Source organism: Coffea arabica, chromosome 7e (assembly GCF_036785885.1).
Source record: "Coffea arabica cultivar ET-39 chromosome 7e, Coffea Arabica ET-39 HiFi, whole genome shotgun sequence".
NCBI lineage: Eukaryota > Viridiplantae > Streptophyta > Magnoliopsida > Gentianales > Rubiaceae > Coffea > Coffea arabica.
The window spans coordinates 14,062,876-14,083,999 of NC_092323.1; the positions used below are offsets into that span (position 1 = coordinate 14,062,876).

A 21,124-nucleotide genomic window follows, 5' to 3' on the forward strand; every position below is an offset into this window, starting at 1 on the left:
TAAATTCCCATTCCATGCCCTTCAGTCCTCTTGACTTCCTATATAAAATAGCCCCCTTCTCTCCTCTCTTCTCCTGTCTTCATCCGTCGCCACGAGGGCAAGTAGTATATAATGTGACGCAAACACACAGTCACACAGTAGAGCTCAAACCCCCCACCGAACGAAAACCCTAAAAACTCCCAGTCCCCTTTTTCACGGCAATCCCAAAAATTCCCGCATAAAATCATCGTTGCCTTCTTCTTCTTCTTCTTCTTCTTCTTTCGATTGCTCTGTTTCTTTTTTCTGTTTATTTCCATTTGTCTTTTCTATTTTTCGTGTTTTGATTCTTCGTCTGATGCTTATTTTTGTGTGTTGTGATTGAACCTAGGGTTTTCCTTATATTCACATATACATTCAAGCCTCCGAATTTCGAGTTATCTCTGTAAGCTTTTGTTTCGCATTATTCATTTCCGTTCTTGCACGTATTTTTTTATTCTTTTTTTTTCTTTCGATTGTTGCCTTTATGCTGACAGTTGATGGTTTAGTTGTTGACTAAAGATTAAATCATGTCTCAGCTAATTAATAGTTCGTTGGAGTTGTAATTTTTAGTTTAATCATTCTTGGGTCTTCTTCTGTGGTATATGATTTATTTTTTTTTGTCCTTTAATGGCACAGATTTAGAGGATTGTAGGATTGTAAGTGTAAGGTAAATTGTGGGATGATAATGGCTTTTATTTTTACTGATTATTGCATTAGAAGTTAGCCATTGGACTCCAATTTGGTTGCTGGTTCTTGGGGAATACAAGGAAAATGCATGCTTTATTCAAGTTAGCTCTTGTACCAACTCGAATTATTTTGACTTAATGACATAGTGATTAAACCGTTTCTGTTTTCGATGTAAACCAAATTCTAAGCGATGATATGCTTGGATCTTGTCATTGACTTCGTATTACTTTCTAGTTTTGGTTCTGAAACGAACTTTGAAAGATGGGTTTAGATTTAGAGCAGCTAGTGACATAGTATCTGCTGGCTTTCAAGGTTTGGAATATGTGTGCAAATTGGGTTCTACTTGAATTTTTACTTTATCCTTTTACATATATTCCATTACTTTTACTTTTTATGTTACAAATGAAATATTAAATGGCTAGGTTGTGTTGTCTTCAGGCAATCTACTGCTCCCATGCTCTTTTTTTTGTTTAGCTTGGGAATAGTTTTTTTTTTCCTTTTGACTTCCATTTGAAAATATCAATAACTTGGTTATCAGTCAATTGTCCTGAGTATCTAACAAGTTTTTTGAATCTAATGCTTTGGTCAGGGTGAATTTCTGTCTGAGGTATACTTTTGGACTATCAAAATGTCCTCACCCTATCCTGTTCTTGGCAGTCGACCCATTGATCAATGGAAGGTTGCAGAACTAAAGGAAGAACTTAAGAGACGTAAATTGATGACAAAGGGTTTGAAAGAGGATTTAATCAAGCGGCTGGATGAAGCAATTCGTGGTGAGCAAGGGAGAAGTGATCTGAATAATGTCAACGGTCATGATTCTGTTCTTCCTTCTGAGATGCTGACTGGGCATGAAAGCACAGTAGCGTATGTTTGTGATAGTGCTCAGAGCAATATTGGTATTGGTAATACTACGACTCAGGAAATAAATGAAGATTTGCAACCCCGGGTCACCTATGAGCAAGAGAGGAGTAACGCGCCTGATTCAATTAACCATGGTGTGCCTGTAAATGAAAAAGTCGGTGGCAACATGCTTAATGTTGACATCAATGAGGGCCAAGGGTCAATTGAAGAGAAACTTAGAGAAGAGGAAGGGGTAGATGATTCTTATTCTGCTGGGTTGGAAGGGAAGCAGACAGATCAAGTTACTGATAAGGAAACCAGTGACTTTTTCACCCAGAATCTGGAGCCTGTCATAACTATGGGTGAGGAAGACTTGCAGAAGACCGTGCCTCATAATGAGAGTCATGGTTTGCAGGCTCAGCTGGAGAATGACGATTCGAAGCCCTTACATGTGGATGCTAAAGACAACGTATATGATACAAATAACCAGGTATCTGAGGTCAAGCCTGTTTTAGGGCTTCAAGTAAAATCTGATTCTATTTCTACTGATACTGTCTCAATTATTGAAAACAATGAACTAAAGGATAATATAATTGCTGATGATGTCAAACTAGAAGTAGATGTTAAGCCTGAGATGGTGCAGCCATCGTCTAGCAGTGTTGTTCATCAAGGTGGCAAATCACATCCAATGGATGTTGAAGAGCCACATGCTAACAAGGTATCTTTGAAAGAGACAGGTAGTAGTAATGTCAAAAATGCAGATGTTATTCCTAAAAATGAGACTGGAGATTTGGGTTTTTCAGAAAAACCAAATGTAGCCAGAAGTTCTGGTGATTACATGGAGGAGGATGTAAGGGAGAGTAAGCAGATGAATTCTAAGACGGATTCCGTTGAAATAAGGATTGAGGCTGGAAAAGTTGATGGACCAACAACTAAGGATGAAGGTCTCGTTGATATTCTAAGCGAAGATGCTCCAGCTGAGAAGAAGGTTGCTATTGTTGAAGACAAGGGTGTCCCTGCTGCACCATCAGTAAAAAGAAAGTTAAATGGTGAGGTTTATATCCCATTGTTCATGATTTCCTGCTTCCCTGTTACTCCTCAAGCTCCTCATGTCATGCATTAGTTGTGGCCTTTTGCTTCTTTTAGGTGTTTGTTTGCCTTATTATGAGCTATGTTTTTTGAAAACTCGCCTATTTCTGGTCTTAAATGTCCATAATGTAATCTGAAGATCTTCTAGGTCCTGTAAGTCTTGTCTATTGTCTTTACTGCTGTGGCAAAGTATGTGATTTCCCCTTTATGCAGTGACCAAATCTGTTTGTGTCTCTCTTTCAATTGTTCTTGGTGAAGGAAATATCTTTTGGCTTAGGAATCTTGGATTATTACTATGATTAGCACGAATACAGATGTGTCTCCTTGAAAATTTGGTCTCAGCTAGCATTAATCTAGGTTTACCCAGCTTGCCACTGAAATTGAGATAAGAAATTATCCCTTTTTTACTAGTACGGGGGGTGTGTGTGTGTGCATATTCTTGTTGGTATGGTATGCTGCATGCAAGAATATATGCTTATGCGTACTGTGCTGTATGGAATCTATTTTACTATATTGTTCATTGTTAGACTGCTGTAGGATATGTTGCATCTTTGCCAGGGTAATTTAATGCAGTATATCCAGAGACATTTGTTTTTCAGTAAACTGTTTTAGTACATCTCTAAATACTGAAGTGAATGGTAAACTATATAATAATGTTATGCCTTATGAAATGGCTGTTTCTTTGGCAATTGTACATAATGATCTGTAATGATCTCTTTTGCAGATCAACAAACAGTTGGGAACAATGACATTGCAAAAAGGCAGCGTCGATGGAACTCAGAAGGGTTAAAGATTCCTGAGCCACAAAGTACTGATGTTTCTACTACACCAAAGGATATATTTCAACCTGCACTTAGGCGCAGTTTCTCTAGGTCTGATTCAACAGTCGGTGAAGAAATGCCAAACGAACGTGTTGGTGAGTTAATGTTTTATCATGCTTCTGGCTGCATTGTACAAAAGTATAAGATGTTTTTGTAGCAGAATATCTGGTTAATGTTCACTCTGAAAAGGATTTGGCAGGCTCAAGAAGTCCACTGATCTCTTTAGAACCACTATCCTGTATAGAATACATGATTTTTTGTAATTTCATTTTCTTTATTTTTTTATATAAAATTTTTCTTAATAAGTTTCTCTAGTTTTGCTTCAAAATATGTTAAATGGAATTCCATTTCTCTCCAATAAAAGTTGGCTGCTCGTGTGACAGTGCCACCATCACCAAAGCCTCCGACCGATTCTCTAAGAATTGATCGTTTTCTGCGGCCTTTCACATTGAAAGCTGTCCAAGAACTTCTTGGCAAGACAGGGACTGTCACCAATTTTTGGATGGATCAGATCAAAACACATTGCTATGTATCTGTGAGTAATCTCTCTCTCTCTGTGCATCTTTGTTATATTTGTCTTGTATTTGGTTTGAATATTGGCAATCTGTATGCTGTAAATATTTGGGGACTGTGTTTCCATTCAAGTAGCGTTTGGGTTTGCAAGTATTTTAAGACTATTTTGTGTGATTGGACATCTCATTGTGGTTTTCTACATGCAGTATTCATCTGTGGAAGAAGCTGTAGAAACACGAAATGCTGTATACAACTTGCAATGGCCACCCAATGGGGGACGCTTATTGGTCGCTGAATTTGTTGACCCCCAGGAAGTTAAAGTGCGTGCAGAGGCTCCTCCCCAGTCTCCTGCAACCCCTGTAAGCTCAGGTGCTGGTGCCCCTCCTGTTCCCCAGCATGTGCATCCCCAACCCTCTCCCAGGCCACAGCTTCCAAAGCAGCAACTTCCACAGCCTCCACTTCCCCCTCCGCCACCCTTGTCGAATCCACCACCTTCAAGGGAACATCCTGCATCGGTGAAGGAGCGGCTGACTCTCCCACCACCACCACCTCCCCTTCCTGAGAAAATTGATCCGCCAATTTTGACATTGGATGATCTCTTTAGGAAAACTAAAGCAACCCCGCGCATCTACTACTTACCACTGTCTGATGGCCAAGTTGCAGCAAAGCTCCAGGCTCAGGGAAAGACTGGCAAGCAGTAGGGCTTAGGCTGTTACTTAAAGCAAAGCTCCTCTTCGATTTCTAATGGTTTCATGAGAATGTAAGATAATGGTAAGAAAGTATCATTATAATTGCATCTTTGCAGGTATGCAGGTCTTGCTTGTAGGATGTTCCCGTTAAGGTGGTTCTGGAGAAGCTGGTTCGATGATGGATTTGTGTTTTTTCAAGGAGTTTATTGGGTTGAAGCTGAATTGACATTAAGTTTTGCAATGCATAAGATGGGACCTGGTCTTCTGACTAGACTTGCTACTTTCTGGGCTTGCTTTGCTGAATTAGAAAACCCATTTCTTGACTCCTTGTTTGTACCTGAGTTGTTACAATCTTATGCTTTAGGGGATGAGAGAAATGTACTGTCATCGTATAAATCTGAACTTGCATGTAGTTCATGGCATGCAATTGAAGCTTCAAACTTCATTTGTTTTCTTATGACTCCAACGTTCGTCCACTCCTTAATCCGTCTGGCTGTGAAGGATCATGACTCAATCTGCTTCCTCTCATTTTCTCCCCCGTGATTCAAAGTAATATAGCGGATTAATGCTCAAAAAAGTTTTAAAATGTCATTTGATGTCAAAAATAGAAAAGCATTTCACTAATCTAACTTGAAAGCTAAAATATTATGGACTTCAATCTGAAGTTGGACTATTCAATACATTATCAGTAATACAGAAATTGAAGTTTGCAACATCATCCAATCGCAAAATTTGTAAAAGCTCAGCAAACAAGGTACAATTAATTGGGCGGTGTAACTCTAAAAATTCTATACATCCATAACCACATTGTTAAACAGCTACTGTTTCCTCCCAAAAAAATAAAAAATAAAAACAGCTATTAGCGATGTATATAATGCAGACAAATGCATATTATGAAGTTTCAGAAACCGTGTGTCTATTTGATAAATCTATAACGCATCATGTGATTTTCAGGGGCTTGTTTCTGTTGAGATTAGCTGCTAAAAAATGTTAACACGACCTAAATTTACTTTACAAGTTTAAAAAATATTTAGGGAAATGTTGTTTGTATTCTGTTTTTTGTTATTTGCACTCTAATAATTTGTTTTATCATATAATTTAATAAATGAAAATTATATGATTAAAATGACAGTGAGAATGCGATTAACAAATACAGAAGTGCAAATAGTAACAATTTTCATTGTTTATTAAAAAAAAATGTATCTAGTGGCCGAGACTCTTTAAGATAAGAAGAAATTAAATGATTCATCCCAGTATTGATTATAGTCATCACTATACTTCCTTAAATTCCCATTTCCAAAATCACAAATATTTACTTACCATAAAGATGTATATTACAATTAAACATACAAAAGTAATGATAAAAAATTAAATTTGGTTACCATGTTATCATATGAACATACACAATTAAATCAATTGCAGCTTCATATTTAAACACTTTTTTTCAAATTAACTGTACTCTCTTTTTTTTTTTTTTTTTGTAGGAAATTAACTGTACTCTTAAAGGTGTCATAGTGACATGCAACTACGGTAACTGTAATTAAAACCGGAAAACAGTAAATAATAATAATAATCCGTTTCTGTCCCAGAAAAGAGAGGGAGAGGAGAAAAATGAAAAAAACGAAAGAAAGAAAAAAAGCCCATTTACCTCAAGAACTTCAAACTCTGGAGCAATCTGCAGCAAGCTCCCTCTCTTTCGTTTTTTTGCTGTTCAATGCGTCTCTCTTGTTTTACTTCCCTGCAAAACTCCAAAAGAGAGCGTTACAACCATTTCTTGGATTCTTTGAATTCGTATCTCATATCCCAGCTTTAATTAAGCTCTCTTGTTGAAGTTTTTGATTTTCTTTTTTCTTGAAGGGCTGTAGTGTGAACACAAATCAGCAAAATTTGCCACTTGGGATTTGGATTCTGTGAATTCTTCCCCCTCAACTACTTTCCTTCTTTGCTAGGGTAGTATATAAAAGCCCTTCTGTATAGCTAATTCTTTGCTGGCCAATGCAATTTCTCATCAGTCCCTTCTCAGCTTTTGCTCAATTAGGTAGTTTCCCAGAAACCATTTTAGTTTTCTTGCTTAAAGATGAGAAATTTATTCTTTTTTCAGCCCCAAATTCAACTGATTTTGTGGGTTTTACTTTTTCAACAGGTTGGCGGTGCAGGTGGGCTGTTTTTGGCAGTTGGGATGAATAGTGTTTTCACTGAAGAGATACTTGCCGAGAAGCTTTCAAAGCTCAACAGCTCTCAGCAATGTATCGAAAGTATCCTACATTTTTTTTTGCATGATTTTTTTCTTGGGTTCAGAATTTAATTTTCTAGGCCTTTTTTTTTTATGCTTCTGAAATTTGTTGTGGTGGTATACATGCAGTTGGTTTTCTTGGGAGATTTCCCCAGCAGTTATTTGTCTTGTGGACTGATTAATTTGAATTTCAACTTGAATATGTGTTTGTGATGATTTATTTTTATGTCTCTTTCTGGGAAATTTGGTGTGTCTATATGTTTTTAGGAGGTTTATCATTTCTAGTTACTGTTGGTTCTAGGGTTTTGTTCTGATTAAGTCCTGTCCATCAAGAAAACCATGAAGCTGAGATTTCGATTCAAGAGGCAATTATGCGTATATTTAAGTTCACGTTTTTGGTACTTTCATGATGATCTGACATGTCTTTCTGGAAATTCTTAATCTTTTTATAAATTTTTGGATGTTGCTTCATGTTTGCCAAGTTTGCTGTTCTTGGGTTTTGGTTATAGTTAGCAACATACAATGTTAGAAATGATAACTTTTGGATTTTGGTCTTCAGTTGGGCAATTATCATAGGATAATTACCTGTATCATTAATAAGTTGACTTCTGTGCCTGTTCTTTCATTAATCTTATGACCACCGATGTTTGATGTGGTGGTCTTTTTGTCGGTCACCATTCTGCTAGTGCAGAAAAATTCTGGGATACTGTTGGAAGAAATTGTTTTCTGTGATGTTTCCATCTTAATTGGATTTTAGAGGCCACAATTTGTTGACAAGTGAGCTAGAAACAATGTGGTGCTAAGCTTTTGATGTAGCATCTATGGATAATTGACTCTTCTTAATTGTTTCTTTTTATGGTTTAAAATATTAATTGGTTTTCATTTTCCTTTTCCCAGATGTATTTCAGCCATTACCCAATTCTAGGATTCGAAATCTTTTAGATTTCTTATTAGCTACTATCGTAATTGATGGGAATATCTAGTCAATGGGAAAAACAAAGATGCTTAAGTTACTTTTGAAATAAGACTATGAAAGTGCATGCAAGCACATTGCTTGGAAAATAGAATCACAATAAGGTTTGAGTAGTTTACATGCAAAATACAGACTAGGGTTCAGTGAATGTAAAATTCAACAACTGCCTTATGGAAATTTGATTACATTTTGATAACATATTTTTCCTCTTAAAACCTAACTTCCAAGAGCCTGTAGTCACAACTTATTTTTATGTGCTTCTGTCCACACGTGTTTAAAGTTTCTATCTTGGAACAATAGTTATCTTTGGGAAATTATTTTTTGGTCACCAGTTGTCAAGAACCTGAGTTGGGAGGATATATAGTTCTAAATTCTACCTTCCCTGGTTACAAAATGTGTTGGTTGTATATTTGATGTTGATCTTTTTCTTTTCTGGTGAGAGACATGTTCATGAAGCATGTTATGCAGTTAATCTCTAATCTACTCTAAGCTGTCCATTTTTATCTGGCCATTAATGTTTTTGCGTCTTTATTGAGTTAGTTTATTTGGCTATATTTCATGTTAGCCTTGTTTATCTTGACCTCTTCGAAAAGCGTTGTCACATTGGTGCATTTTCCACCGCACTAAAGCAGAGCAGGTTGTTTCGACATGGGATAAACAATTTCATAGTTCAGACATGACTCACAAAGTTCCTCTTCTGTATCTTGCAAATGATATCCTACAGAATAGCAAGCGCAATGGAAATGAATTTGTTACTGGATTTTGGAATGTTCTCCCTTCGGCACTCAAAGACATTTTTGAGAAAGGTGATGATCATGGGAAAAGTGTTGTCTCCCGATTGGTACGTCTTTTGTCTCTTTGTTTCTTCTGCAAGATCAGTCCCCTTAATTCCTAATCCATACCTTATATTGTTGCAAACTCAAAAGTGACAAACTGGAGAAAAGCTAAAAGCATGCAAAACATTAGAACCCCAGATATTTGTAACAAATGCTTACTATTTGAATTGTCAAATAAATGATTGCATGCCTGCTCATGCAAAAGGGTACATGAAAAAAGAAGCAATTTGTGTGTGCTACAAGAGATATAATAGATGTATTTAGTAAGTATAATATCACCTGTCAGCTAACACTGGTATCCATTTATCATGCTGATCACCAAATTTCGAATTTAGTGATACAAGGTTGTTGGTTTTGCAGCTTTAAGTGAAATTTTATGGATTAATATGATGTAATATTATTTAGGTTAATATATGGGAAGAAAGGAGAGTTTTTGGCTCTCATGCAAAAAGCCTGAAAGATGTAATGCTTGGAGAAGAGTCACCACTACCCTTGGAGTTTGGGAGGAAACGTTCTCGTTCTGTCAGAATAGTTAAGAGGGATTCACGAACTGTAAAAACGGTGAGGATGATGGTTTTTTATCCTTCATTTGAAGCCTTGCATTGATTCCTGTAGCTTGTATTGCATTTTTATTTTCTTGCTTTACATATTTTCAACATTAATGTATCTCTTGAAAGCAGAAATTGACTGTCGGAGGCACAGCAGAAAAGATCGTCACAGCAATTCACTTGGTGCTCAGTGAACAAAGCAGTGAAAGTGAAGAGATGAACAGATGTATGTCTGTGGTCCATCGTGTGAGCAAAATGGAAAGGGATATCGATGTGGCCCTTTCAAACGGTATGTAGAATTAACCTCCGTATTTTATGAATTCTAAATAGCTACATATCAGGGAGAGAAGGAGACTTGTTTGACATTAACAATTTATGTGTTCTGATGCAGCACAAGATCCAAAGCGCAAAACTTTGGCCAAAGAACTGGAAGAAGAAGAAAAATTATTAAAACAGTCTATTGATAAACTTAAAGTTGTTGAAGCAAATAGAATGGCTCTTGTATCTCAGTTACGAGAAGCACTACATGAACAGGTATTATATGGTCTTGCTGTGACATGTTTAAGTTTTGTATCAAAGCAGTTATGAATATTTGAGTAATGGTGCAATTTGTTTTTTGTTTCTTGATTTCTCAGGAATCTGAGCTAGAGAATGTTCGTACTCAGATACAGGTTAAATTCTGCAACCTTTTTACCAATATTGTTTTTTCCCTTCAGAAGTTCACTGTTATGTGAATTGGTAAAATGAATGCATGACTTGGTGATTTGTCCAGCTATCTTCTTAATATGTTGTTTATTGCACTCTCAAGTATAAACACCTTCATCTTTTAACCTATCAAGTGTAGTTAAAATCTACCTTTTTTGAGTGTAATGAAGGTTGAGTATCGTTACGGGTATAAAACTGTTCAGTTATGGGAAGTAGAAATCACCTTTAGAACATATTTGTCAAAACATGCATTTAGACAAAGATGCCCAGTTATAAGTGTGAACATGCATGAATATTCTGGTTTTTAGATGGCAAACAGTCTTGCTCATTATTTCTAAGAGGTTGTGTCCCGCCTTCTCAAAGTTCAAACTTCTCCTAGATCAAGCTTAAGCCAACTTGAGAAGGTTTTGTGAACCAGCCCATGTTCCATTCTCCCTCATCCCAGGAATAAGGAAGTGGAGCAAAACTATGTAAAAATGGAGATTTAAAAGTTAAGTGAATTTCAAAAATTAGGAAGACATTTTTAAAAGGCCTGTTGCTTTGCAGGTTGAGCTAGGATTGCTACAAGTTTCAGTTCATCTGTTAGCTATCATTAAATTTGAGCACACTTAGCTTCTAGAACAAAACAGAATAAACAGGGATGAAATCAAAGTATGACTAAATCCAGTTAAATATGGATGAGCTTCCAGTCCAAACATGAATGAGCTCAGGATCAGCATTTCTTCCTGTTGGCTCAAGTATAGCATCCTTTGACTCCTAGTTGGGATTTTTTTCCCATTCAGATGGTAGTCAGTGGTAATTATGTTGGCAAATACCGGCTGTTTTTGTTTTATTATTTTTTTCTTCTGTAATTGGCAGTCAGTAAACAATACTTGATAAATAGGGTTGGTATTAATTAGTTAATAATCTTATGGTTACAAATCACAGACATCAGAAGTTTCAAATTATGTGTTTCTCTTGGGAGGAACTTATTTTTTATAGATTTTTTCTTACTACATTAACATCTCTTTATTGTATTCCTTTTTAAAGAGAATTTTCTCTTTGTTATGCTTGAAATGATATTGCTTCTGAAGCATACCTGGCCTGACATTGAATCATACCTCAGAGCCATTGTTTTCATTCTCGATAAGAAACTTTCACTGTCTAACAAAGAATACTTCATTTAGCGATGAGCAATTTGTGCACCTGGCAAAACTCCGTGGATTTGTTCAACTCTGTTATTTTTCTTTTCTCTTTTCTATTGACCTTCACTTTTGTATTTGATGTGGGGGCTTTGCTGGACATTACAACTATTTCAAAAAAATCAGGTTCTGTATGATGCTAATGTGTCAATTAAAGTGGTTTTCAGGTCGCTCAAGCACAGCAAGAGTTGGCCAGCAACAGGAGGAAGCATTTAGAAGATGAAACCTATGTAGTAGATTCAAGATCTTCTGTTACTTCTGCATCATCAATTGATGTAACTGCACAAACTGGGCAAACAACCAAGAAAACGACTGCAGCAATTGCTGCTGAGGTTGCGGACATGCTTGCAGCTTCAAGCTCCTCACAATATATTATGAGTTCTGTTCTTTCTACATTTGCAGCTGAGCAGGAGAAGAATGCTGGTTTGACAAAGTCATCAACTGCATCCACTCCTTACCCTGCACTGCCGAATAATGCAACCAAAAATTCAGAGATAAAAGCAGAGGGAACGATGCTAGATCCAATTGTTTTCCTGCCAGGAAAGCAACTCAATCCTTCACAAAATAACCTTTATAAGATACCACCAGCAACCATACAGGCTCAGATCACCAACTCTCAGGCTCAATACCATTTACTTTCTACTCCACCTTCACAGCAATATATACAACCGTCAGGTGGAACTTTGAGTTCATACGCCTATGGTAGCTTTCCACCTTTGCCTCCTGGTCCACCCCCACCACCACCACCCCCGGCATACATGATGAGCCCGATGACCCCCTTGACTCAGCAGCAATTACAAGTAAATCAGCAACAACCTCTGACAATGAGCCACCAGCCATCACCATTAAATCAGCAGCACACCGTTCCATTACCCCCTCCACCACCAGGCCCTAGTTTCCGACCAGTAGCTCCTATGCAGCAGCCTACTGGGATGGTATATTATGCTCATCCGCATCACACACAGTGAAATATGTTCATTTGCAGTGGCAGGAAAGTAGCATCTTGAGGTGGATAGATTGTAAGCGGACCAATGAAGTTTTGCGAATTTAATTGGTTTTGTTGTGCTGATACATAGATAGGACTAAAGGATAAATATGCAGGTAGATCGACAGAAGAGCAACTGGTAGTGCAGGCCTTAAATAGCTGTTTCTTTTCTCATCTTGAAACCTAGTTCCAAACTAGAACCATAGGGAGATTGCACCGGCTCCATCAGCTGTTGTTTGTCATTAGTGTTTGTCTTGTTGCCCCAACTCCTACCTTTGTTTTCAAATTTATAATACCTTGTAAAATTATGTCTGAAGGGGTACATTTTTGCATTTGTAATTCAAATCTCGGACGTTTTAGCTCTTTTCTTCCTTTCTTTCTTTCTTTCTTTCTTTTTGTTAATTTGTTGTAAATTCGTTTTAGCTTTCTTGTATGTTGCTTTTTAAAATTTCATTGTGAAGCTGTTGTTCAGTCAGAACATTTGGCCTTGGGTGCTTTTGCCAGTACTTCTGAACCTTGAGGAAGTATCTAGCAGCACTCAAACTTGGAAATGGAGGAGAAATGTGATTTTTCCTTGTTTAACAGGGCAAATTAATTTTTGCGCTAGTGATGACTTGATATCTATGGTTAAAGAGCTGGGCAGGTATTCTGATAAAAGGTAAAAAAAAAAAAAGTGGCAGGAAGGCACTCCCTTCGATTATGCAAACTTTCATCTGTTTCACTTTCTTCTTTCTGCTACTGTAGTAAACTGAACCATGTTTTTCGGTTGTGCAGTAATTCTGATTTCCTTTCTGCTTCTACATTAACATCAACATTCATCTATTTCATTGCTTCTTTCTGCTTCTATGGTAAGAATGAACCATTTTATTCGCTGAGAAAGCGAGGTGTACTTAACAAAGCAAAGATGTGATAATAAACTTAACAAAGTTCAACAGAAACATGTAAGAAGCTACAAAAAACAAATAGGCAAACTTGCATAACAAGAGAAGGGTTGAGTATTCTTCCTAGATGTAACAGGGAACATTAATAAGAGGAGGAGTTTACTTTTAGTAAGAACAATTTCTTCCCTAATGTAATGAAGAATTATTAATTGTTGCAAAAATGGTATCATTTCTACTTGCAAATGGAGTTTTAAATGTTGGATAATTATTTAAAAGACATATGATTATCTAAAAGCTTTCAAGGATTTTGACATTTTTTTTGTCCAAATTCTTAAATTGTGTATGTTTTAAGCTCATGGGCATAATACATATATCCAAAAGGGCAAAAAAAAAAAAAATACATTTTAGCGTAAATCATTTATGAATAATCATTTTAACACAAATCATTTAGCAGACTTTTATTTGTAATATGTAGCAAACTTGCAGACTTTTGATGAGGAAAGGGAGTTAATAGCAAAAGCTGAGCACATTCTTTTGATTACAGCAGCTTAGTAGCAAGACATAGGGTGACGGAAAATATTTCTTTGACATCAGTGGGAGTTAAAAACCAGGCTGAATGTCCATGCGAATGGTGTTAAGCTGCTTGTGTACCTAAAATCTGGACATGATGATATAGAGCAATGCAGGGAATTTGTTCCTTAATGAGCTTTGGAAGAACTTGAGGTGGTAGTATGTACTGTGATGACTGATCATATTTCACTGAGCAGGCAAACTGTCAGCTTGGACATACTGCAGGATTAGTTTACTTTCAGTACAATGAGACTAGCAGAATCAAGACATTTGCCTCTAAGAACTGATTCTCAGGAACTTTTCAAACATTATAGAGAGAAAAACGACAGCTTCCTGAGTTCTAGATAGAGTTCATAGCTTTACAATAGGAAATTACAGCAAAAGATGATCACTTGGTAAGGAACCAGAACAGGGTTTGTGATTTTCCATCTCTTAAGAAACTCAAATGGTTGTCCTGCAAATCTGCTTAAAGCGCACTATGCTCCTCTTCCAGATATGAAAGTTCTCAGGGGAGCTGTTGAACGATGGGAGCTGGTTAGATGAGCAGGAAAGAGGGCTCACAGAATATGTGCAATGTGTGCTATCTCCAACTTGTAGCCAAATTAAGAAGTATGGCCCTGTTCTTCCTCAGTCATTAATAACAAGGACAAAAGAAACAAAAGGAATTCCAATAACCAACAACGTTTTATGTTTACTTTTACTAAAGGATATACATTAGGTTATACATACATAGCATGATAATTTGCATTGACATGCCTGCACTGTCTTTAAGCATGCCATATGGAGAGGAAATCAATTACCTAATCTTTTCTGCATCAAACAAGACAAATGGGTGGCAAAGAGTAGAGAAAAGTGCAATATGGTAAAAGGATAACGGAAAGAAAATGGTCTCTCTCAATTTACGCTATTTAACACTTCATAGCCTTTCGGAGAATGTAATCTTTAATAGAGAGTGGCAGGTGATACATGATCGCCATTATAGTAGAGTACTGCCCTGCAGAAAACCAAGCAGGTGGATTCTTCTTTAGAACTTCATTGACTGTCTTCTTTGCAAACTCTTCTGCTGGGGTTGCTTTCTGGCCTTGTGAGAAATATGCTCTGGCTTTGATTGATTCTTCAAATTGCTTGTATAACTTCCACTCTGGCATTTTGATGTAAGTTGCGATAGCTGAATTTCCTATATTGGACTTCACAGCCCCAGGGACAACATTTATTACATCAATTCCAAATGGTCGAAGTTCCAATCTGCATAAAACATTACAGAAAGTTGAATTGAGAGAACTTCAACGCACTCAAAAGTAATATGCATATGCAATCATGTTGCTGTATACATATTCGTATTTTATTCAGAAAACATGCATGAAGACTTCCAGATGAGGATAAGAACATGCTCTGAGATTCTGTATGTCGAGAATGGGTACATATTAAGTAAGAGTCTGCCAGAACATGAAAAACATGTATTAAAGTACACAAGCCAGATACAAGCACAAATTTCTTAAAGTTCCAGATCCAAGCACGAACAGAAGATCAGTCAAAGAAATGGAGATGGCAGAGGGATGGATTTATTGGTAAGCAGGAGAAAGTTGATCTTTTCTCCATACTATAGCTTTAGCAAAAGCCAGTGGGGCTGTAAAGAAGTATAGTGGAGAAAAGTAAAAGGAGAAAACTCTGACAAATCGACCCAAAGTACTTAATTCCAATACGAGTGTATGCAAAGGCTACATTGAACGATTTTCAGTCCAGAACTAAAAAGATCAATGATTCCTCACCCTCCGGGCTGTCCACATAAGTCACAAGAGGAACCATCCTTAGTTCTATTCCCAGCTTTACTTTGCTAACCCTTCTAATGCCATTCCTAATGCTTTTTTCCCAACCCAGGTAAAGTTTTAACTCTTCAGTAAATTTCCAGTGTAGCTATAAGAGACTAGCAGTTTCTTCAGATTTCTTTCACAAAAAGCATCAGCTAACATGAACCACCTGTTGGGCAGATCATTTCACCAGTTAGAATGGCATCCTGAGTGACCTTACACAGAAAAAGAAATGTTAGTTTTCTTTGGGTATCGCTTTCCAGATGGTCTCTCTCCTACTCCCTTAGTGCCATAGCCTCAACAAAGGGGTCATTTACTTAATTTTACCTTATTATATTGGAATTAAGAAAAAGGGAAAAAGAGAAAAGAAAGCTGTTGGTTTAAATAGTTGTTCAAAAGTATGGAAGTCAAATTCAGTTAATGTATGCTTCCTCTCCGCTTCACAAAACTATTCTAACTCTCAGTCTGCTCTCTCAACCTTCAGATGATGCTCCTGACAGTCAGAACATTAGCAGAGTCTAGTTTGTAAACTTCCCCAAGGAAAATCATGTCCTTTTGCAGATCTACTATAACTGAGTCCAGTTTTTTCCTCAAAACAGAGAACCTCCGGCTTTGACATTGCTGCAGCATCCACAAACTTCAGCAGCCTTGTTTTTTAACCAAATGCTTGCCATAGAATTTGAAAAAATATATATATATATATATATATATTTGCTAGTGCTGCTTTTGCAGACTTAGCACCATGACTTCTGCTATTAAATTTTGCAACTCTAGTCACCTTCTTTGTTCTCTTAGTCATGTTGAAGAGCCATGAAAATCCACCACAGGGTTGAGTGAATTGAAGGATGGGACCACAAAAAACCCCAGAGTTCCTTTGCAGTCATAGGGGAATTGTTCTTCATAGAAAAAGCCAAACACGGAGTATACTTTGTTTTTGGGAAGGGAAGATGAAGTAAAGGAAATGAGAAAATCTTCTGGACAATGGAAGGTGACTTATTGGAAGGTGACTTCTGTATTCTTGGTTGTCCATAAAAAATAACAATATTTATTTAATTTCAAATAAAAGGCAATATTTGAGTAAATAACCCCTCAACATAATGTAGAAGAACTTCACTGAGAATGTGCAATCTGCCTAGCCAGTCAGAGCATTTTATTCTCCCCGTTACCTTGTGCAGGTTCCAATCTGAAAATCAGGTTTAGCCTACTGGTAAAGGGTCCTGATTCCAGCTCTTACAATGATTTTCTGAACCTCATAATCTTATTCCTCTCCCAATTGCATTATGAAAAATAAGAAAACAAGTGCCCCAAATCCAATCCTGGATATTTCCCCTGAATTTTACACTTCATTTTCTCTTCCCAAAAGTTCAACCATGATTCTGCTAGCAAAAATGTGTTTTTCATCAGACTAACACATATTTACTGATAGCCAGCAATAGGGCTGATATGACACATTATACTCCATTGTGGCATTTCTTTCACATCCCCATTATGCTCTCTTGTACCCCAAATGTGTGCTCTGTTGTGCCCCATTTCTTTCACATCCCCATTATGCTCTCTTATGCCCCATTTCTTTTCTATTTCTCATTTGGGCTGGGTGCAAGGGAAATTTAATGCTTTTGTGATGAAAAAAAAAAGATGGAAGAACTTATCTTAAAACAGCAAATTTTCGCAAACCTCAAAGTGTCGGTTAAAGAATGTAGAGCAGCTTTGGATGCAGTATAAACACCCGCCCAGGGTCCAGGGCCAAGGACAGTAACACTTCCAACATTTACAATCTTTCCCTTCTTCCTAGATTCCATATGAGGAATTACAGCTTGAATCAACCTCATGGTACCTATTCATAGATAAGTAGACCATAATAAACACAGGAAGCTAAGACAGCTTCAGTCAATGAGGTATATAGGTACACTGCATAATCTTCCCCAATGAAATTTAACATAGAAATACAAGCTATGCAAGTGATGGAAAACAGCACAAACAATCCAGCAAAGCATGTGAAAGGAGGACTCATAAAAGGCAAAAGAAAAATTCTTGGTTTTATGAATTAAAAAAGGCCAATTGCCATTTGAGGATCAGAACAAGAACATACAGTTTTTCTGCTGGTTGAAAATGTTCAGAAATGTGAAATAGTTAGTATGCGATTGGCCACTTGAATAAGTTTATATCAACTAACAAATGTAAATATTGATGTGCAGTTATTGTGTGGGAAACTTGATGACCAATGCTTGGACTATTTGCTTTGCATCAGATCAGAAGAGAGGATAGGGAGTGGTATGACAGGCTCTTAGAAAATCATGACATTCTTTAAGCGACAAAGCGAATGGATGTAACAAGGTTCGTGGTGGATTTACTGTGCCATGATCCAACATTGTGGAGCATCTTCAAAGACAATTTTCAGGCCATGGAGCAAAATCATTCTTTCAAAACACTGATAGAAATGAAAGACAGATATAGTTGTTTTTCATTTGGATCAAAAGTCCTGATATAGTCACACGCGAAGCTTCTGAAAATCTTAGTGTAAACGTAATTGCCAGTTCCATATAGAATTTCCCCAGCATTCATATTGATGCATTCAAATTATTCTCAACAATGTAAAAACTCAACCACTAAGATGACAACATTGACCAAAACACAATAAGTCAAATCATTCTTAAACCATAGATTCTGAAGATCTTTTTCATTTAGCCTTCCAATTAAAAGCAGAATTTTGGTACAGGTATTAAGGTTGATACTAATTATAGCAACATGACACTTCAAGTATATGCATCACCTTATTGACGGAAATAATGGTGTCTCCAGTCGCTAGATTCACATTGTACTAACATAATACTATTTCTTATCTAGATATGTTCTTACATTGACTGAAAAACCAATGTCCCTCCATGAACAACTACACCAATTTAGTCCATTAGTACACCAATTTAGTCAGGACAAATAGCTTGAACTACCTGACAACAAATAGTAAAACAACCCAACCACCATATTTAAAGTTCAAAGCAGTACAAAATTGGGCAAAAATCTAAGAAAAACAGATTCAGGCCACCCACATAAATTAAACAAAAACCGTATACACGCAAGGAAAAATTGAAATTGAAAAAAAAAAAACAATTTAAACAATGATCAAACTCTAACCAAATACATTAGTATCGAAGGTTTGTTGAGCATTAGACAAAGGGACCTCAGCAAGAGGGCCAATGCACTGAACACCAGCGTTGTTAACAACAACATCAATCCGTCCAAACTTCTCAATAACACTGGAAACCACACGATGCACGCTTTGATCAGACAAAATATCAAGTTCTTGAAGAAAGAAACGAGGGTCATTTGACAAATCAGCCATGGAGGACAACGATCGAGCTGTGGCCACAACTAGGCAATTCTTGGCTGCAAAAGCTCGAGCTAGAGCGTGGCCTATTCCCCCTCCTGAACACCCTGTTAGTAGCACCACCTGCTTGCCCTGGTGATCTTCCATTTTGGGCTTGTTCTTGAGTATGACTGAGGGAGAAAATGAGAAGCGAATCGGTGGAATTCTGAGGTGAAGAGGTGGAGCCGACAGGAGTTTCCGCGCAAGCAACTTTGTAGTTGACGTGGAGGTTGTTTGCAGTTGAAGATCGGCCAGACAGCAAGTTGGATGGATTTACGCATTATGGATAGACAATAACAGCGTTCCCCTCGGACCCTCAATAGAACACCTCTGTAGGCCGGGACGTGTGCGGAGTGGCTTCCCCTCGTTTAATCACATGTAATGAGCCATTGGCTCTCCTTAGCACCAAAAAAAAAAAAATAGAACACTTCAGTAGGTAGTCATTCACCCACCCCATTGGCTTGTGCTCTAAATCTTTCTTTCTTTCTTTCTTTTTTAATTTTACAAACACATTTACCAAGAGTAAAATTCTGTAGGAGCATTTCCAGAACACAATAATGATTTAAATTGAAATTGCATATTCTCCCATCCCAATTTGATAGTCTTAATTTTGTTTTCTTTTTCACACAATTTAAGAAAAATTAGTCAGCTTTGTTAGAAGAATAAATCTAATTTAGTGTTTTTGTAAAATACCCTTATATTGACTGCTCATCCTACATTTACATCAATTACAAGAATAATGTTTGTGAAAAGTTGCACTATAGCCAAAGTAATTATTGATGGAAAGTTGAATTACGTTTTGGAAAAGTTAACTATATCAAATTAGGTAGTTCATACTCATAAAGTACATTAAATAAAGATATTTTAGAGAAATTAAAAAACTAACTATATTCTTTAATTAGAAAGTGAACCATTATTCCGGATGGATAAAAAAAAATAAGACTGTCAAAGTGAAAGGGACGGAGCAGTAAAAAAAAATGGACGGACACAAAACTCAATATTGCCTCAATTATCTCTCCTATGCTAAAGCAATAAAAGAAACTTCAACTGCCAAAACTCTTGTCTTAATCTTCTTCTTGATATTTATAAATAATTGATCCTTTTCTTTTCAAATCTTAATCGGAAATTGTTTTAACCTTCTAAAAGTGTTTAATATCCACATTAAGCATAGAATGTTACTGTGGAAATTAAGAAAAATTTGTATAGTTTTCGGTTTAGTTGTGTAAGAAAAACTTAACGTTGTCAACACTCTATTGAACCTCCTAGATTAACAACCTTCATGGCTTGCCAGCCATATGCAGGTGAGGCTGACAACTGCAGCTTCAAATGTTTTAAGTATTTCAAATAGAATGAAGAAAAAAGGTTTGGATTCCTAAGTGAAGGAAGTTCACATATTTACCAAATAATATAGCTGTATTTTTATGCTACCAAATATTATAGCTACAATCATCCCTAGGTAAAATGGGTCAAAATTCACCCTAGAGGTATAATGATGTTTACTACTTCCATATACAGGCTAACTATGTTGCGAGCTATCGATGTTGTCTTATTTTACTCCATGAAGTGGAGGATTTTGATATTTTTATCCTTATTTTTTAGGTATCTGTGCAATTTCTACAACTGAATGATGTATTGTTTTACTCTGTGATGAAGACATGAAATCAATAGCATGTTATTTTAATGTAGGATGTAGCTCATTTTGTAGAAAAGGAAGTAGAATTTTTTAAAGGGATAATTTCAAAAACCTCCCTTGAGGTTTTTGACAATTTCACTCGGCATCCTTCAATTTTAGAAAATTACACTGACCTCCCTTGGTTCAATAAAATGACAACAATACCCTCTATTTAATAGATAATTTACCACATATGTGAGACACAAAAACCAAACCAAAAGTAAAAGAAAAAATAAAAACCTGCAACAACTCGTCATCATCCCCAACCTTACTTTAATTAACAACAGTTTCTTTTCTCTTTTCCTCCCTTTTTTCTATCCCTTATGATTCTCTCCTTCCTGCGTATAACCCCATAGTCTCCTCCACCCATCAACTACACCACCATGCAAATCTACTCGAGGTGTTTATTTTTTGTCTACTTCTCTCTTTCCATGGTACTTAACTATCAGCCGCTCTTATTTATTTCTTCTCGTATTATAATTTGTATACATTAAAGAATCAAATTTTCCAAAATTACAAATTCTGGGAGCAAATGAAAATTTCATGATCAAATTAGATGGAGATGATGAAGATGGTTGTGATAGAGGAGCAAAAAATGAAATTAATGGGCTATGATTGGAAGAGAAAAAGGGACGAATCTAGGTTATGCTATTATGTTTGTTACACATTAAAATCTAATATCTTCATTTGGTTTCATTTTTATTTGATTTA

The 21,124-nt window shown here is 36.6% G+C and overlaps 3 protein-coding genes across 7 annotated transcripts; 2 read left to right on the top strand and 1 right to left on the bottom strand.

Annotated features, from left to right (window-relative positions):
- Positions 1–64: 64 nt before the first annotated feature.
- On the top strand, positions 65–5,232 carry LOC113701306 (uncharacterized). Of its 5 annotated transcripts, none has more exons than XM_072058629.1 (7): positions 70–228; positions 368–421; positions 1,295–2,594; positions 3,359–3,550; positions 3,839–3,990; positions 4,175–4,665; positions 4,774–5,232. In XM_072058629.1, exons 3-7 carry the CDS (start codon positions 1,334–1,336, stop codon positions 5,198–5,200), a joined length of 2,523 nt encoding a protein of 840 aa, XP_071914730.1. In that variant the 5' UTR covers positions 70–228; positions 368–421; positions 1,295–1,333; the 3' UTR covers positions 5,201–5,232. The 5 variants fall into 5 exon arrangements, with proteins under 5 accessions (XP_071914729.1, XP_071914731.1, XP_027077693.2 ...); XM_072058631.1 differs by having other exon boundaries at positions 1,363–2,594; XM_072058628.1 differs by having other exon boundaries at positions 65–421.
- Positions 5,233–6,325: 1,093 nt separating this feature from the next.
- LOC113702504 (uncharacterized) lies at positions 6,326–12,482 on the top strand. The gene is made up of 8 exons (XM_027223739.2): positions 6,326–6,695; positions 6,801–6,912; positions 8,457–8,704; positions 9,105–9,260; positions 9,380–9,536; positions 9,639–9,781; positions 9,883–9,918; positions 11,301–12,482. The coding sequence occupies exons 2-8, from the start codon at positions 6,837–6,839 to the stop codon at positions 12,099–12,101; spliced, it is 1,617 nt and encodes a 538-aa protein (XP_027079540.1). The 5' UTR covers positions 6,326–6,695; positions 6,801–6,836; the 3' UTR covers positions 12,102–12,482.
- A 1,752-nt stretch (positions 12,483–14,234) lies between these two features.
- LOC113701664 (short-chain dehydrogenase/reductase GME11361-like) lies at positions 14,235–19,107 on the bottom strand. The gene is made up of 3 exons (XM_027222420.2): positions 18,510–19,107; positions 17,052–17,211; positions 14,235–14,814 (listed from the first exon to the last, which is right to left on the bottom strand). The coding sequence occupies exons 1-3, from the start codon at positions 18,847–18,849 to the stop codon at positions 14,478–14,480; spliced, it is 837 nt and encodes a 278-aa protein (XP_027078221.1). The 5' UTR covers positions 18,850–19,107; the 3' UTR covers positions 14,235–14,477.
- Between the last annotated feature and the right edge of the window lie 2,017 nt (positions 19,108–21,124).

Coding starts and splice junctions, on each gene's coding strand:
- LOC113701306 (XM_072058628.1), top strand. CDS start 1,334: ATGTCCTCACCCTATCCTGTTCTTGGCAGTCGACCCATTGATCAATGG. Junction 2,595..3,358: donor AGTAAAAAGAAAGTTAAATG/GTGAGGTTTATA, acceptor TCTCTTTTGCAG/ATCAACAAACAGTTGGGAAC. Junction 3,991..4,174: donor AAACACATTGCTATGTATCT/GTGAGTAATCTC, acceptor TTCTACATGCAG/TATTCATCTGTGGAAGAAGC.
- LOC113702504 (XM_027223739.2), top strand. CDS start 6,837: ATGAATAGTGTTTTCACTGAAGAGATACTTGCCGAGAAGCTTTCAAAG. Junction 9,782..9,882: donor GAGAAGCACTACATGAACAG/GTATTATATGGT, acceptor TTGATTTCTCAG/GAATCTGAGCTAGAGAATGT. Junction 9,919..11,300: donor ATGTTCGTACTCAGATACAG/GTTAAATTCTGC, acceptor AGTGGTTTTCAG/GTCGCTCAAGCACAGCAAGA.
- LOC113701664 (XM_027222420.2), bottom strand. CDS start 18,849: ATGGAAGATCACCAGGGCAAGCAGGTGGTGCTACTAACAGGGTGTTCA. Junction 17,212..18,509: donor CTTCGATACTAATGTATTTG/GTTAGAGTTTGA, acceptor ATCTATGAATAG/GTACCATGAGGTTGATTCAA. Junction 14,815..17,051: donor TCTTTAACCGACACTTTGAG/GTTTGCGAAAAT, acceptor TGTTTTATGCAG/ATTGGAACTTCGACCATTTG.